The sequence below is a fragment of the Artemia franciscana genome, chromosome 17 (genome assembly GCF_032884065.1).
Source record: "Artemia franciscana chromosome 17, ASM3288406v1, whole genome shotgun sequence".
In the NCBI taxonomy this organism is placed as follows: domain Eukaryota; kingdom Metazoa; phylum Arthropoda; class Branchiopoda; order Anostraca; family Artemiidae; genus Artemia; species Artemia franciscana.
The window spans coordinates 7,315,487-7,332,170 of NC_088879.1; the positions used below are offsets into that span (position 1 = coordinate 7,315,487).

The following is a 16,684-nucleotide window of genomic DNA, read 5'->3' on the forward strand; positions in this document are numbered from 1 at the left end:
CCAAGCCCCCCCGCGCGCGTAAGTCGTTACGCGCCATAATAGTTACGCGCCATTGTAGTTGTGTCCCTATGTCCCACCTGTGAATATAGATATATATATATATATATGGTTTTAACTACGTAAAACTTGCGAATATACAACATTCTTTGCTGTCCCATTGTCTTTGCATATAAATAGATTGCCAGGTTTACCGACTCTTGAACATGCAACATATAATGGTCCATGGGAAAACAATCTGTATTCAGATCTATACCTCATGATTCTAATGATTGCCCTTGAGCTTTGTTGATGGTGATTGCTAATCGACCATTCCCTGTCCCGGTGTCCCGGTCGTCATTTACATCCCCCTGTTTCCCCCGGTGTCCCCGTTGTAGTTGTGTCCCTGTGTCCCGGTCGTCATTTATATTCCCTGTGTCCCGGGTCCCGGTCATCATTTGTATCCCGGTGTCCCGGTCTGTATATACATTCGTTTTTTAGTTTTGTTTTTCTCCTTTATTTTTTTCCTTTTTTTTTCTTTTTTAGCTTATTTAGATTTTTAGATTTTTTAGTTGTTTTTATTAGTTTTTAGTTTTTATTTCTTTTTAGTTTTTTTGTCCCGGTCGTCATTTATATCCCCCTGTTTCCCCCGGTGTCCCCGTTGTAGTTGTGTCCCTGTGTCCCGGTCGTTATTTATATTCCCTGTGTCCCGGTCGTCATTTGTATCCCGGTGTACCGGTCTGTATATACATTCGTTTTTTAGTTTTGTTTTTCTCCTTTATTTTTTTCCTTTTTTTTTCTTTTTTAGTTTATTTAGATTTTTAGATTTTTTAGTTTTTTTATTAGTTTTTAGTTTTTTTTTCTTTTTAGTTTTTTTGTAGTTTTTACCTTCTTTTTAGTTTTGTTAATTTTTTTTTTTACTTGTGTCCTGGTCGTCATTTATACTCCCTGTGTCCCGGTGCTTTGTTGATTGCTAATCGAACATTCCTTTTGTCCTGGTCGCTTTCTCTTTGAGTGTCGTCATTTATTAGTTTTTTCCTTTTTTTTTTAGTTTTTTATTGGTTTTTACCTTTATTTTAGCTTATTTTTCAGTTTTTTCCTTTTTTTTAGTTTTTTTTTATTTTTTATTTTTTTTAGTTTTTTACCTTTTTTTAGTTTTTATAGTTTTTTTAGTTTTTTAGCTTTTTTACTTTTTTTATTAGTTTTTATTTTTTTTTTGTAGTTTTTGCCTTTTTTTAGTTTTTTCAGTTTTTTTTTTAGTTTTTTATTGGTTTTTACCTTTATAGTTTTTTTAGTTTTTTAGCTTTTTTATTTTTTTTATTAGTTTTTAGTTTTTTTTGTAGTTTTTGCCTTTTTTTAGTTTTTTCAGTTTTGACGTCACCTAATCCAGTTTTTTCAGGTGACGTCACCTGACACATCCATCCATCCATCCATCCATCCATCCACAGACAGACAACTTATTTTTATATATATAGACTAGCTGTTGGGGTGGCGCTTCGCGCCACCCCAACACCTAGTTGGTGGGGGCGCTTCGCGCCCCCCCAAGCCCCCCCGCGCGCGTAAGTCGTTACGCGCCATAATAGTTACGCGCCATTGTAGTTGTGTCCCTATGTCCCACCTGTGAATATAGATATATATATATATGTTTTTAACTACGTAAAACTTGCGAATATACAACATTCTTTGCTGTCCCATTGTCTGTGCATATAAATAGATTGTTTACCGACTCTTGAAAATGCAACATATAATGGTCCATGGGAAAACAATCCGTATTCAGATCTATACCTCATGATTCTAATGATTGCCCTTGAGCTTTGTTGATGGTGATTGCTAATCTACCATTCCCTGTGTCGCCATCGTCATTTATATATCCCCTTGTGCCCCCCGGCATCCCCTTTGTAGTTTTGTCCCTGTGTCCCGGTCGTCATTTGTGTCCCGGTGTCCCAGTTTGTGATTTCTCTTTGAGTGTCCCGGGCGTCATTTATATTCCATGTGTCCCGGTGTCTCGGTCGTCATTTATATCCCCCTGTGCCCCCCGGCGTCCCCGTTGTAGTTGTGTCCCATTTTTTCCCTTTTTTTGTTTTTAGTTTTTTTTTATTGGTTTTTACCTTTTTTTAGGTTTTTTAGTTTTTTTCTTTTTTCTTTTTAGTTTTTTTTGAAGTTTTTATCTTTTTAGTTTTTTTATTTTTATTTATATTTTTTTAGTTTTCTTTTTCTCCTTTTTTTTCAGTTTTTTCCTTTTTTTAGTTTTTTTTCTTTTTTAGTTCTTTTAGTTTTTACCTTTTTTAGTTTTTTTAGTTTTTTAGCTTTTTTTATTTATTTTTTATTAGTTTTTAGTTTATTTTATGGTTTTTTCCTTTTTTTAGTTTTTTTTTTAGTTTTTTATCTTTTTTTAGTTTTTTTTTAGTTTTTAAGCTTTTTTAGATTTTTTTATTTTGTTTTCTTTTTTTTGTAGTTTTTACCTTCTTTAGATTTTTGCTTCTTTTATTTTTTTAGCTTTTTTAGTTTTTTTTCGTTTTTTCTTTTTAGTTTTTTTGTAGTTTTTATCTTTTTTATTTTTTTGTATTTTTATTCATATTTTTTTAGTTTTCTTTTTCTCTTTTATTTTTCAGTCTTTTCCTTTTTTTAGTTTTTTTCTTTTTTAGTTTTTAGTTTTTTTTTAGTTTTTTACCTTTTTTTAGTTTTTTTAGTTTTTTAGATTTTTTAAGTTTTTTTTATTAGTTTTTAGTTTTTTTTGTAGTTTTTGCCTTTTTTTAGTTTTTTCAGTTTTTTTTAGTTTTTAGTTTTTTACCTTTTTTAGTTTTTTTTAGTTTTTTAGCTTTTTTAGTTTTTTTTCTTTTTAGTTTTTTTTGTAGTTTTTACCTTTTTTAGTTTTTTTTCTTATTTTGTATTAGTGTGAAATAATTCAGACGTCATATGCGGACAAACATGACGTCACCTGATCCACAGATCCACAGATCCACACACAGACAACTTATTTTTATATATATAGTTCGTATTTTTATTCATATTTTTTTAGTTTTCTTTTTCTCTTTTATTTTTCAGTCTTTTCCTTTTTTTAGTTTTTTTCTTTTTTAGTTTTTAGTTTTTTTTTAGTTTTTTACCTTTTTTTAGTTTTTTTAGTTTTTTAGATTTTTTAGTTTTTTTATTAGTTTTTAGTTTTTTTTGTAGTTTTTGCCTTTTTTTAGTTTTTTCAGTTTTTTTTAGTTTTTAGTTTTTTACCTTTTTTTAGTTTTTTTTAGTTTTTTAGCTTTTTTAGTTTTTTTTTCTTTTTAGTTTTTTTTGTAGTTTTTACCTTTTTTAGTTTTTTTTCTTATTTTGTATTAGTGTGAAATAATTCAGACGTCATATGCGGACAAACATGACGTCACCTGATCCACAGATCCACAGACAGACAACTTATTTTTATATATATAGATTAAAAATGTGAGTGGGTTTTCATTATTGTTTTTATAGCAAATCAGGACCATAATTTCCTATCGAACAGGGGGTACAACTGCTCCCCCCAGACCTAAAATACCCCCCCCCCCCGCCCAGCTGTCAAACTAAGACAAACCTGCATAATTAAAGCATCCACTGAAACAGGTCAGTTTCTTTAGTATGTCTTAACCTTTATGGTACTATATAGCTCATTTTTCAGTTTTCACTGTCATTTTCACTTGATTTGAAAAAAAATTAGCTCCAACTTTGCCCCCCCCCGGATTTTCGCCTTGAATAATAAAATGGTTAAAGGTCAAAAGTACATTTGTATTCACATCATTTCCATTGTTCTTTTCTCGATATCGGATCCCAATTAAAAAAAAAGTAATTGCAGCAATAATCCAAAGCAAATAAGAATAATTTCAAATTTTATTTTATAAAAGACACACAGAGAATTACACATAAATCAAAAATTTTTAAGGCTATATACCGAAACTTTACTTCACAAAAACTCCCAATTATTCTGTCCACAACAGGCCATTTTTTTATTTGAATCAGCGAACAAGGTTTCACAGAACCATCAATTACCAGTTTGACGACTTCAGTTTTACCATTCTTTGATTCCATTGAGCAGTAGATTAATAGCCAATGAGCTTTGTTTAGCAGCTGCATCTACAGCTGTTATTTTACTACAATTTTTCAAATGGGGGTCTGCTCCCTTTTCTAAAAGATATTTAACCACAACCATTGCATTTGAATCCACAGCGCAATGTAGAGGCGTATTATTGTCAGCATCTAAGGCATTTATAAGAGCACCATTTGAAACTAGAAATTGACAAATATCTAATGCGCCCCGTCTGGCAGCATAATGTAAAGGCGTGCGATTTTTAGAATCTAGTACATTTACAGTTGCCCCGTTTGATACTAGTAGCTGGCAAATATCTAGTTTACTTCCTTCAGCAGCATAATGTAAAGCTGTTTTCTGGAAATTATCCCTCATATTCAGGCATACTCCATTTTTTAGATGAGATTCCACTACATGTATTTGATTCGTAAATATAGCCATGCGTAAATTAGAAAACATGTTTTCATTGGCATCAGTTTGATCTTGGCCTACTTTGTTTTGACATAGGGGCTCGACTTTATTTTGGCTTACACCTGAACCTTCTTCTTCTTTATCTTGTTGCATTTTTTCTATTTCTTTTTCCAAGGTGTCGATGGTTGAACTCAATTTGGCTATTTGAAAATAAAAGCTGGATAAAATTCCGTCTAAATCACGTGCTCCAATTTGGCTTTGGTAACTTTTTAGTTTTTCCGTAAGTGAGTTTGTCTGTCGTTTCAAATCCACTAATTGCTTCCGTAGTCTGAATCTTTTCTTCACTTTTGGGGATCTATAAAACATGGATAACACTTTGGCAACTGTGGCAATCTCTTTGTCTAGTTTTTCGAACGGATCAATCTGTTGACTACAAGGCATCTTTTCAATTGCGGCCCTTTTGTACATCTGACCTGATTTGTCATTTTCCACGACCACTTTCTTAGCATGAGGTCCCAGTGTATAAATTCTAACAGATTTACAGGCCTTCTTCACTACTACTCTCTCCACTCCTACAGGACACCATACATCTTTTTCCTTCTCAAATTTTGACATTTTGCTAAGAACGTTACACATAATAGATTGTTTGCTTTGCAGTAACTTGATTAACTAATAAGAAAATCACTGGAAACGGTCATTTATATTCAAGAGGTGACGTCATTTAGGTAGCTCACTTTTTATGACGTCAGTCAACATCATTTTCCATTTTATCTGTCAGTTTAGAAAATAGATTTGTGATGACGTCATATAAAAACAAATTGCCTTTCTTATTGGATATTATCAGCAAAATAAAAATACAGATAGCTGGTGTCATAAATGACACCATCAAAGGGGTGAGGTGGTTAACGAGTCTAAGCCTCTTCCCCCCATAATATTTCTTCAACGATTATGCTGGTGCTAAAAAAAACACAGGTAAAAAAATATTTCTCCTACAAAACTAAAAATTACTTCTTCAACTAGAAGATTGGTTGGAAAATGTATAGGAAAAAAAGAATATTTGATTCTACTAGACAAAGTCTATGGGAGGTAAACAAGGGAGGTAGGTCCATGGGAGATAAGTCTTTACGCCATTTTTTAGGGTTTTCAGGCTCTTTTTTCAAAATTCCTGTAAATTTCTCTTCAAAATGACATTTTACTATTTAGATTAATTAAAAAAAAATAGTTAATATTCCTAAATCAGGTGTAAATGGCAAAAAACTGCGAAAAATAAAGTTTTGAAATTCCAACCTAGACAAGTTTCTTCCATATTCTATATGTTTCTTCCAAACATATATATATGTTTCTCCCTATAAGTACCTGGGATTTTCTATCGAGACACGTTTTGAAACATCAACATAGCTGTCATGTCCAATCCCCTTTGATATGGCTGTCATGCCATGGTTGTCATGATATGGCTGTCAGCTGTCATGTCCAATCCCCATGAGCCATGATATGGCTCAGTATATTTTGCAAGACCATCTATAACGATCGGCACCATCAAAACCCCTTTGAAGAGGCTAAGATCGGCTTGAGGACATTTGAAACACTTATGAGACACCAACATAGCCATCGAAAAACTTCTGAAGTGGCTAAGAGCGTTTTCAATGACCACCTGTAACTATCTTATGAGACACCAACATAGCCACCAAACAACTTCTGAAGTGGCTAAGAGCGTTTTCAATAACCACCTGTAACTATTTTATGAGACACCAACATGGCTGTTACATTCAACCACCTTTGCAGTAGCTGAAATTGTCTCTTACAGGGGTTAATGGTTAAAAGGGGTTAATGCGAAGATCGGCTTGAGGACAATTGAAACACTTATGAGACACCAACATAGCCATCGAACAACTTCTGAAGTGGCTAAAAGCGTTTTCAATGACCACCTGAAACTATTTTATGAGACACCAACATGGCTGTTACATTTAACCACCTTTGCAGTAGCTGAAATTGTCTCTTGCAGGGGTTAATGGTTAAAAGGGGTTAATACTATCATCAAGGGTTAATGCACACTTACAATTGGTTTGCATACTAAGTCGTCAGTAATATCGCCAGCACTAAAATAAAATACACTAAAAGAAAAAAACAATTACCTCAATTGAAACATCATTAACAGTCCCATCTAAAGTTGTCACTTTCAAATTGATAGTTTTGGATTTGCCAAAAGTTCGCTTTTTTGAGCTCTTCGTAGACAATTTCGATACAGAAGAACTTATAGCGCTCACATTTGTATCTCCGTTCTCTTGTACATTAGACTGATTAAGCGACTCACTCTCTACTGGCTCAGGCATTTTCTATGCTAGTCAAGCATAACAAACTCTGAAAAACAAACGGATTGAAAAGAAACATTAAAAAAATCATATAAGAATAACTAAACACGCTACTTTATATATAATCATTAGGCTATAGTTGAGCCATCAGATATATCCTTTGGGAACTAGCAAAAAAATTAAGATTATCAGGTAATTATGGCAGCAGCAGCTTTGAGAACTTGTAAAAAGCGGACCTCAGCCCATGGACACTGCAAATTAAGATTATATTTTAAAACATACCGGTTTGCTGAGGAAAGAGTGCACATGATGTGCATAGTTTCAGATAAAAATTTGACCAACTCTATAATTTAGAGAAGTTGGTATAACCTCAGCCATGAGATACTGAGCAGTAAGTTCTCCGTTAAAAGGTAGATACTCCTCAGCCAAGACCACGATTTCCTGACATTATGGTGAAGATATAACTGTATAACCAAACACATTCATATTATTATTTATTTCTATTCATTTCCAATACAGATTACAGAAAGGTTCCGTGGATGTGGCTTCCTGGGGGGAAAAGACAGAGAGCATCTTGAAATCATAGCTAAGGTCATTAGAAAAGACGTAGAGCCAATGTGGGGATTCCAAACGTATGGCATGGCTGAAACTTACTTTATCACATACTGATGTAGCCCGTAGTACTATGACAATCTACCTTAGTTCTGCCCTAGGAATAATGTATGAACGGATGGATGATAGAATTATCTATCAACAAGCGAAATGACATCATTTTTATACATTCCTAAAAAGGGTTTATGCCAGATTTGCCTCTCACTTACTCAGACTATCTGTCTTGGCTTTTTCTACAATTAAACCATGGCTTGATGCCTGCAACTACATGATTTTAATGAAAAAATAGACAGACTTGGTCTTGGCCTCAGTGCAAAGTCGGGTTTGCCAGCCTGTGGTTAATTGTAAGCAAACAACTTTTGTTTTAGTACTGTTGCTAATTCTTCCTCACAAAAATCTTCATGATAGTTGATGCTATTAGTTTAGTTATACAATGCAAAATACAGTCCAATTTAAAACAAACACAAGTTGCCAGAAATAAGAGTAAGATTTCCGCCCCCTCAAATACCTACAAGGCGTAAGTGATAACTGTGGTTTAAAAAACCGAGATGTAAAAAAATATTAAATGCAAATAAACTTTGCATAAAAAAAAAGAATCCTCAATATAAAACATATGGGACAATTAATTTAGTTTTACTATTTAAAAAAATAACTTATTTTACTAACTGTCTTATTCCTTCTAAATCAATTCTTTCAAATACATGCAACAATCAATTAGCTAAATAAATATTTAAATTTGATATTTGAATTTTGTATTTTTCAGTTAATATATCGATTTTAAGCACTCTATCTCGTTTTCAGTAAAGCGGTAATGATGTGTTACGATTTGCAGCAGTTGTACAATCACTGATGACTACTCACAACAAGGTCCCTCAATAGTCATGATTGGGAAGAGAAATTACATATCTATACCTGTTGGGTCAATGGGGAAAGGGATGGTTAGAGGGCTCATGCCCAAGGGCCCTGTAAATAAGTGTCCTTGTAAATACCCACCATTCCAAAAAAAAAATCTATAAAGTGTGTTGAAAGTTCGGAACCCTTGCTCAGGGGCTGCTTGCAAGAAGGCTCCTAAAACTGTACTTTTCAAATAGCTTCAGATTTTTTATGAGCAAGCTAAAAAACTCCTTAAATATCAACTTATAAGGGAAATCAAACAATAATTACTGAATATCTACTTCGTGTTTTTTTTTTTTATTTTATTTAGACTTCTATTCTGCAATACTAGCCTCAGATTTGTGATCAAACAGCTAAAAAATTCTTGCCAAAACCAATCCCAACTTTTGAGGAAATCAAAACCCATTTTCGGACCATTCCCCTAAATAACCCTTGAATGATCTTGAATGCACCAGTGCAAGCGAATTTAAATGAGAGGAATTTGGGAGCCCATGGGCCCAACAGCCTCTTTTTGGGTCCTACCATTATTCGGATCAAAATCGATGTATATCTCTTATTTCAACAAAATACAGCAAGTCTGCCTTTCTACTGAAATGTATAAAATGTTTTTTGGATAATTTGGGGACCTTAAACCATGGCCCGAACAGAACATCTTCAATGTATGTTTGTGGAACTTTTGACCATTTGGTGTCTTTCTTAAAATTTCGACCTAATGCCATATGGGACTGTGGAGGCACTCAGGGCGGCAGGTTACCCCCAATTGCTGCTGCCCTCTAAAAATAATTTTTACCCCACTGAACACATCTTAGGACTATTGTACCAGAAAACAGTGATGAAAAATATTTATTTTTGCGATCAAATAAGCCCTACCCCAAGTTTCTACATAAGACCAGGCTGAGGGAAAATAAAAATAATAGCCTACATGGGAGACGATAGCTTTTTAGTAAGCCTATCGCACTGAGTATGCAATACGACTATAAATATATCCTATAAGAGAACAAGAAATGAGCAAAAAAACTCGTAAGATTCTACCTTTTATGAAAATGAAGTCTTACATATGTGAAATTAATAGCCGAAAGACAGTTCTAGCACTAGTAACTAGATATATTCATTCACAAAATGATTCTACAATTACGCATATCTTCTACAAATTCAAACTGCCTTTGTTCAAGATAAAAACTTATCAGTTAAACTATTACGAAAAAGATAACATTGAATTTGAATCTGAGGATATTTTGCTATTGATCCACTTTCAATATTTATGCAATGAGTACTTAATATGAATTTATAGTGACATAAAAAGGGACTGTGATGGTTCAAAACCCGTTACGTAACAAGCAGAAGAGTAAAAACACGGAAAAACATTTTGAGCTTTCGATTGTTATTGATGAAGCCTATTTATCTAGCCTTCCAGATAAGACCCAAAAAAGAGACCCGAAAAGCTCAAAAAACATTTTGAGCTTTCGATTGTTATTGATGAAGCCTATTTATCTAGCCTTCCAGATAAGACCCAAAAAAGAGACCCGAAAAGCTCAAAAAACATTTTGAGCTTTTGATTGTTATTGATGAAGCCTATTTATCTAGCCTTCCAGATAAGACCCAAAAAAGAGACCCGAAAAGCTCAAAAAACATTTTAAGCTTTCGATTGTTATTGATGAAGCCTATTTATCTAGCCTTCCAGATAAGACCCAAAAAAGAGACCCGAAAAGCTCAAAAAACATTTTGAGCTTTCGATTGTTATTGATGAAGCCTAGTTTTTATCTAGCCTTCCAGATAAGACCCAAAAAAGAGACCCGAAAAGCTCAAAAAACATTTTAAGCTTTCGACTATTATTTCATGAAGATCCTGTGGACGAATATAATAAGAACAATTGTTTAGGTTTGTAAGTACATAAAAGTCGTATAAACATCGAAATAAAAACATTTTTTGCCCCACTGGATACATCTTAGGACTGTTGTAACAGAAAACGGTGATTTTCTAAGATTTGTTTCTTAATATAACTGTTTTTTAATACATGTAACAACCAATTTATCATAGATGTAGAAACAGGTCCTCCCCAGAAACTCTCCTGTTTGTTGAAATTGGAGCCAATACATATCATAAAATTATAGTTAAATATCTAGTTGTATCTATATGTTATTCAAGGCTGTTGAGAGGTAAATGTCTCAACAGAGATATTTTATCATAGTCTACAGGTTACAAGTCATAAAGACTAAGGCGTTTCGGTATTTTTCATTTTTTTTTTTCTTCCGGCTTTATTGTATAATGGCTTAGTGGGGAAGAGTGTCTTTAGGAAATCTTGGTGTTTTCATTGAAAATTTTTGGCAACCTTCATCAATGTTTTGCTACCCTTTTGAAAAATGACCCCACAAAGTTCCAAATAGTTCATCTTCTCCCAATAAGTAGCTATATACAGTACTTCTCGGTTGTTGGAAACACACCCAAAAAGTGAAGTTATGTTAATCCTAATGAAAAATAACAAAACACGATGATAAAATAATACTTTAGAAACAGAACTATGGAAACCTAACCTACACCCCACCCCTAATGTGCAAATATATAGCCCAAGTTATACAAGTCCAATGCATTCTGTCTAAGTCCAATGCACTGTATCATCCATCACTTGTTTTTGTAGCTATGAAACCAGTTTTCTGAGATGTAACCTAAGCGTAATTCTTGAATGTGTTTTGAATAGCTGACAAATACCGCCATATACATAGCTTTGACTGACATAAAAGCATGATTTTATTTGGAGGGGGGATCACTAAAATTGAAAAGATTAGACAAAGAAAATGAAAATACTAACATGTACCAAAATCTCAATCTTGTCCAATAAATCAAACTTGCCCTGCCAGTTAGAAACAACAAGATACAATGCTCATTTCTGGAAAAAAAACGTGTTTCAAATAAAAAAAAAAACAGCCCTCCCCCCACAACTGTGTAAAAACCACTATTACACAGAAGTTTGCAATAAAGTAAAAGTAGACTTGAAAATCCAACAAATAGAATTTTTCTGAACTTAATACAGTATGAACTTAATACATGTTTTATAGTATTTAACTTAGAAGAGGGGAGAAACTGCACTCTCACCCTTCTTGAATACTAGTGTTCCGTTTTTTGTTGAAAAATGCTATGGATTTTCCATTTTGACGATCCTTAAACTTTGGGAGGAGAAAAACTGGATTTAGTTGAGAAAGATAAAAGAAATTTACTTCTAAAAGCAAATGATTTTTTTTACAATAAAAATATGAGAGTGATGAAACCTGTTATCTTGCTTAATTATTATGTCTGATGAAGCACACCTTGAGGGTACATAAGCCTAAGAGTATCCAATATTTCCACTTCTCTACACTTAATGCACCATAGTCAAAATACTTATGTCCAAGTTTACTACAAATATATAGTCACCTTATCAACAGGTAAAAATCCCAAGGCTGCATTATCGATGGGTAGAAATTTTAATCAATTACGTAATATGATACCCTCCTTCAATTTATATTTCTTGGAATCTAGTAATTCAAAAAAGCTGTTAATTTTGCTCTGCTTCGAGGCAGTTCTTTATTAGGTACATTCACTTAGGGGACTGGGAGGAGCGTAAATTTGTCAAAGCAGCAAAAAAAGGCAGTTTGTGAAAACAACATAAAGAAATCCTTAGGTATATATATGCATGGCAACTATCCCTTATTTGAAAAATGGCTAGATTAACTATTCCTGTTAAGAATAAAATACAACTGAAATTCTGTTTTGCCATGCATTAATCCATCATGTTTTTTAGGCCTAACTAGTTTTTCATATATTGCACATGCAGATGATTTACTTTTGATCAACCACACTAAATCTAGCCTAATTAAGTCGACCCAGCTTGTGTCGACCCATAATTGCTTCCAAAAACATCCAATTGTTACAGCTCTTCTGAAGGAGAATAAAAAAAGAAAATTACTAAAGGAAATTAAAAAAATAGAGTAGCATCATCGAATTTCAAAATTGAAGATTTATCTAGATAAGATAGCAGCAACTTCTCCCTTGTATCCCTGGCCATGGAGCCTTTCGGGGGGGAATAAGTGTATTGTAATAAGTGTGTTGAAATTCAATTTTGAATTGTATTTTATATTGTCTTGTATTTAATAATAATATAAATAAATAACTTCTCTCAACTCTGGCAATATACCCTATTCACTACCCTCCCCCTTATTCCTTTTTATGCTCTTTCACAATTCAAACAATTGCTTCTGGCCCACAGTAGCTGTAAGTTTAAAAATGTGTTTCTAAAAAAAAAAAAATATTAGTGAGAAAAAATTGCCTTTTGTAGCTGACTCAGGAATGGTAATTACCATTTTTATTAGTCTACATATTTTCATTAGTGGAATGTTGCTATGAAAACAAATTTGCAGAAACTTTTTAAGAGCCAGAAACCTCTCACAATGATATCAACTTAGTTGTGATTTCATTTTTGAGGGGTCTCAGGCTCTTTAGTTGTTTTTAGATTAGATTAAGTTTTAACCCATTTAAGGGCTAAAATTATTCCTTTTTTCCATTTAATTTCTACCAGAGGCAACTACTGAATAATGAAAGAGCATAAAAAAGACACCAAGTGATGTATTCACATTCATCCTAGGTAATGTTGAAAATTGCATATTTATCATCATATTAATAAAATCAAAAAATGCAAATGAAATACCTAATTTCAGGCTAAATATCAGCACAAGAGGGCTTAGGATGAAATAAAGTGATGTGCTTCTAGGCTATGCTAGGAATGATACATAAATGAGTATATTAGGTTTATTAAAAGTTATTTTCTGAATTTTAGAGTGTTTCCTATGAGTAAACTACAGACTAACACCAATCAAATTTTAGATTTGCAATCTAGGTTACAGTATGAGCTCACAATCCTGATTGTCAGTAGAACAGCAGTTTCATGATCTAGGCCAGTTGATCCTAATATGGGGCACACTAATATGTTGGTGTTTCATGGGCAGGATGTGCACCCTTCCGCTGACTTTACTTTAGAGCCATTTGTCATGTGAGTGGCATCATATTCAAATGCATTTAAATAGCAAAAAAACATAATAGTAATCATATTATGTTATACATTGTATTAAAAGGGGTGTGCAGATAAATGAGCCAATGTAACTGAGCTTCTGTACAACTAAATCTTATTTAAATGACCCCTATTTAACTGGACCCATGCATAACTTGAACCCAATTTAACCAAACCCTTGTGCAACTCAGCCCCATTTGATCAAACCATTGTACAACTAAGCCCTGTTTAACTGGGCCCCATGCAACTCAGCCCATGTGCAACTCAACCCTGTTTTAACCCCTATACAACTCCACCCTTGTTCAACTGGACCCCAGTTTAAATCAACCCTCTTTTGATTTAACCCTTATTTAACTCATCCATATTTACATTAAACCTTGTTTCACTTAACTCAATCCAAAGCCTAAGAATAAGTTAGAACTAGTACTGACTAGAAGCTCAAAATATGCCTCTTGTGGGGGGGGGGTTAATTTATATTACACATTTGGACAAGCCAAACTAATTTAGACCAAAGACAAAGAACCAGCAGAACCTCAATGGTAGCTTATTTCTTTGACTAGCAGGCAATGAAAATGTTTCTCTTTCAGGATACTGCTTTCATGTATCTGTTTATGCATGGAAAAGTTAATATTTGCTCTATTTCAGAAGGACTATATCCAGTTTCCATCTAAATGACCAGATTTTGATTTCTTTCTTGTACATCTACAGAGTCCTCCACACAAACAACCTACACCAAATGAATTTTTTTCATCACTGGAGCATCACAAGGATGGAAAATCCTTATATTGCTCAAAACTGTGATTTAAGGTAAAATGGTTAAATATTATGATTATTTTTTTTAATATGTGAATAGGGAGGAGAGAGGGTTGTTGAATCTGTGCCTCAACTCTAAGATTCAAGATAGGTTTTACTCTGGTTGGGCTTAAATTATAATAGGATATAGTCTCTAGTTGAGGAAGAAGCAAAAGTCAGAAGGGACTTGAAGGAAAATTGAGAGGTATTGGGACAAAATCAAAGCTTTACAGGCTCAAATAGTTCTGTTGAAAAGAAAATTCTAAAAGGATATTATGATGGTAGCAATTATTATATTTGTAAGCAGGTATGACTAGTGAATCAATTGTTGTTTTATTGGGAAATTTCAGGGGAAGTAAGTTATGTGACATCAAACCAGACACTAGGTATTACACACCTTTATGGGGTCATGGAAATAAAACATTAATTCTGAGAACCTCAGAAGGTTATTTATTTAAGTATCCCTATTATGTTCTAGCTAGTGCTGGATAAAAAAAGATACATTCAATTGTCAAACACTTTTACATAATTTCCAAGAATTTGTTTTGTAAATACTTTTGGAGTTGAAATGAAAATAGATAGCTTCCATCATTTCCAAATCAGCTTTGTATTTGGACAAAAATACATTCCAAGACCATACTGCCCATAATAAATGAAAAACAAAATCAAATAGGTGAGTAAACAAGGATTTTGTTAGCCATTAGCTCTACAAAGGACTAGTAAGACCAAGATTGGAGGTGAGGACCATCCTGGCCACCCCTCAATTCAAAAAGGACAAGGTAGTTCTTGAGAAAATACAAAAAAGGGCCACTAAGCTGATTGCCAGTATGGAAAACAAGCCCTATAGTGAATGGCTGAGGGAACTCAACCTCCCCTCTTTAGTCTACAAGCAGAAATATGGGGACATGATCCAGGTGCACAAACTCCTCTCTACCAATCAAGAAAATGAGCTCCTGGAGATTAACCCCTCCCACATAACATGAGAACACCCAAAACAAATCTGCAAAATTCATGCAAGGACTGGAGCAAGATGCAGCTTCTTTTCAAACTGGATTGTGAACCTCTGGAACAACCTCAAGGAGAACATTGTTTCTTCTGAATCAACAGATGTATTCAAACACTGTCTGGATAATGAGTGGAGTGACAAACCATGGAGATTTGACCAGGATGCATCAGAATCTTTCACCAGAATCAAATCAACCATGTATGTAACTGTCTTCACAAGAAGTGATTCAACAGGTTTGAAAGTCCTTATTTCACTCCAAGCTGTGATTTAACATAGTTTAAGGTAATTAGCAAAATATGAAGACAAAAAACAATCAAATATTTTGACAAGGACCTCTGCCAAGTCACCCTCAGTCCTCAAAAAGAACCAAAAAACACAACAACAAAATCTAACCTTTTGAAGTGAATCTGAGAAAAGATATAATTGATGAGCATCTTTCCTTTTGAGTGTTTTTTAATGATCTTTAAGATTTTGGCCAATATAGGCTTTCTCTGTATTAGAGTATAGCTATTGCTGCAACCATGACCTTAAAGTGTGCTCAGACCCTGGGCATGAAAAGCACTAATAATTTTCAAACAAAATAGGCTGAACTACATTTTGTAATTGTATATTATTGATTTGAGGAGGGTTGAGCTGAATGTGGTTGATCAAAATGGGGGTTGAGTTAGACAGGTTTGGGTCAAACAGAAGTTGAGTTGAATGAGGATTGTTTTTTTTTTTTTTTTTTTTATTCAACTTAATATTGACAAATCAATGTTTGTGAACAGTACAATTTTTACAAAATAGATTTATAATGATATGGTAAGTTTGAAAAAATGTTTCAGCCCATTTTTATATCCAAAAAATATAGAAAGAAATTATCATTTTCAAGGGTCCTAAAAGGGCTTAAATTGACTTTGCTAGGAAAGCAACTATTAGGCTATATTCAGAGAGAGCATAAAAAATTGGGGTAAAATTCTAGTTAATTGACTTCTTGCTATCTCAGAAAGGGTTTAGGTTAGGAAAATGAAACTTTCAGAGATGAATCTACAGAATAAAGTATGTCCTGGGAAGGAATTCTGAAGCAACTACATCAACTCCTTCTCTCTCTAAAGGGTCCTGACCTTTGATGACCTTTAAAAATATTTGTGTTATAAAAGTGAAACCTTGCAAAATAGATCTTCTACTTGAATGAAGTACAAACAAAATTGTTTTCAGCTTTGCAACTTTGCATAGTCCTAATTTATAAGGTTTTAAAAATATGCAAGTACATTTCCTGGATTTTGAAAAAAAAAAACATTGATATGGCTCAGAATTCTACTCAAATAATAGGAATTACGTTTTCAGAACTAAAGGCAGAGAAAAAGCAACAGGTAACTGAAAATTAAAGTAAAATGTTGTTTTGTCAAAATTTCAATAGGTAGGCTATAGACATATCATGTAGGCAAATTTCAGGGCTCTCTAGAGGGAGAAGGAGTAGAGGTGGGTACTTTAAAATACCTTCCTGGGATATACTTTAGCCTGTAGACCTATCCCTGAAAGTTATCATTTCCCTAGCCAAACCCCTTTCTGAGATAGCAAGAAGTCACTCAACTAGAATTTTACCAGAAATGGCATTGAGT

General features: G+C 33.6%; 1 protein-coding gene across 4 annotated transcripts in view; it reads right to left on the bottom strand.

The window, feature by feature from the left end:
• LOC136037773 (uncharacterized) overlaps positions 1–16,684 on the bottom strand; it is a 118,152-nt gene that overhangs the window by 100,831 nt on the left and 637 nt on the right. For 2 of the 4 annotated variants that reach the window (XM_065720584.1, XM_065720581.1), the window contains exon 2: positions 6,565–6,790. In XM_065720584.1, the coding sequence (XP_065576656.1) occupies positions 6,565–6,762 (198 nt within the window). In that variant the 5' untranslated portion in view covers positions 6,763–6,790. Of the gene's footprint in view, positions 1–6,564; positions 6,791–9,279; positions 9,405–11,053; positions 11,120–16,684 lie in introns of those variants that run through there. The other 2 variants (XM_065720583.1, XM_065720582.1) reach the window with 2 other exon arrangements.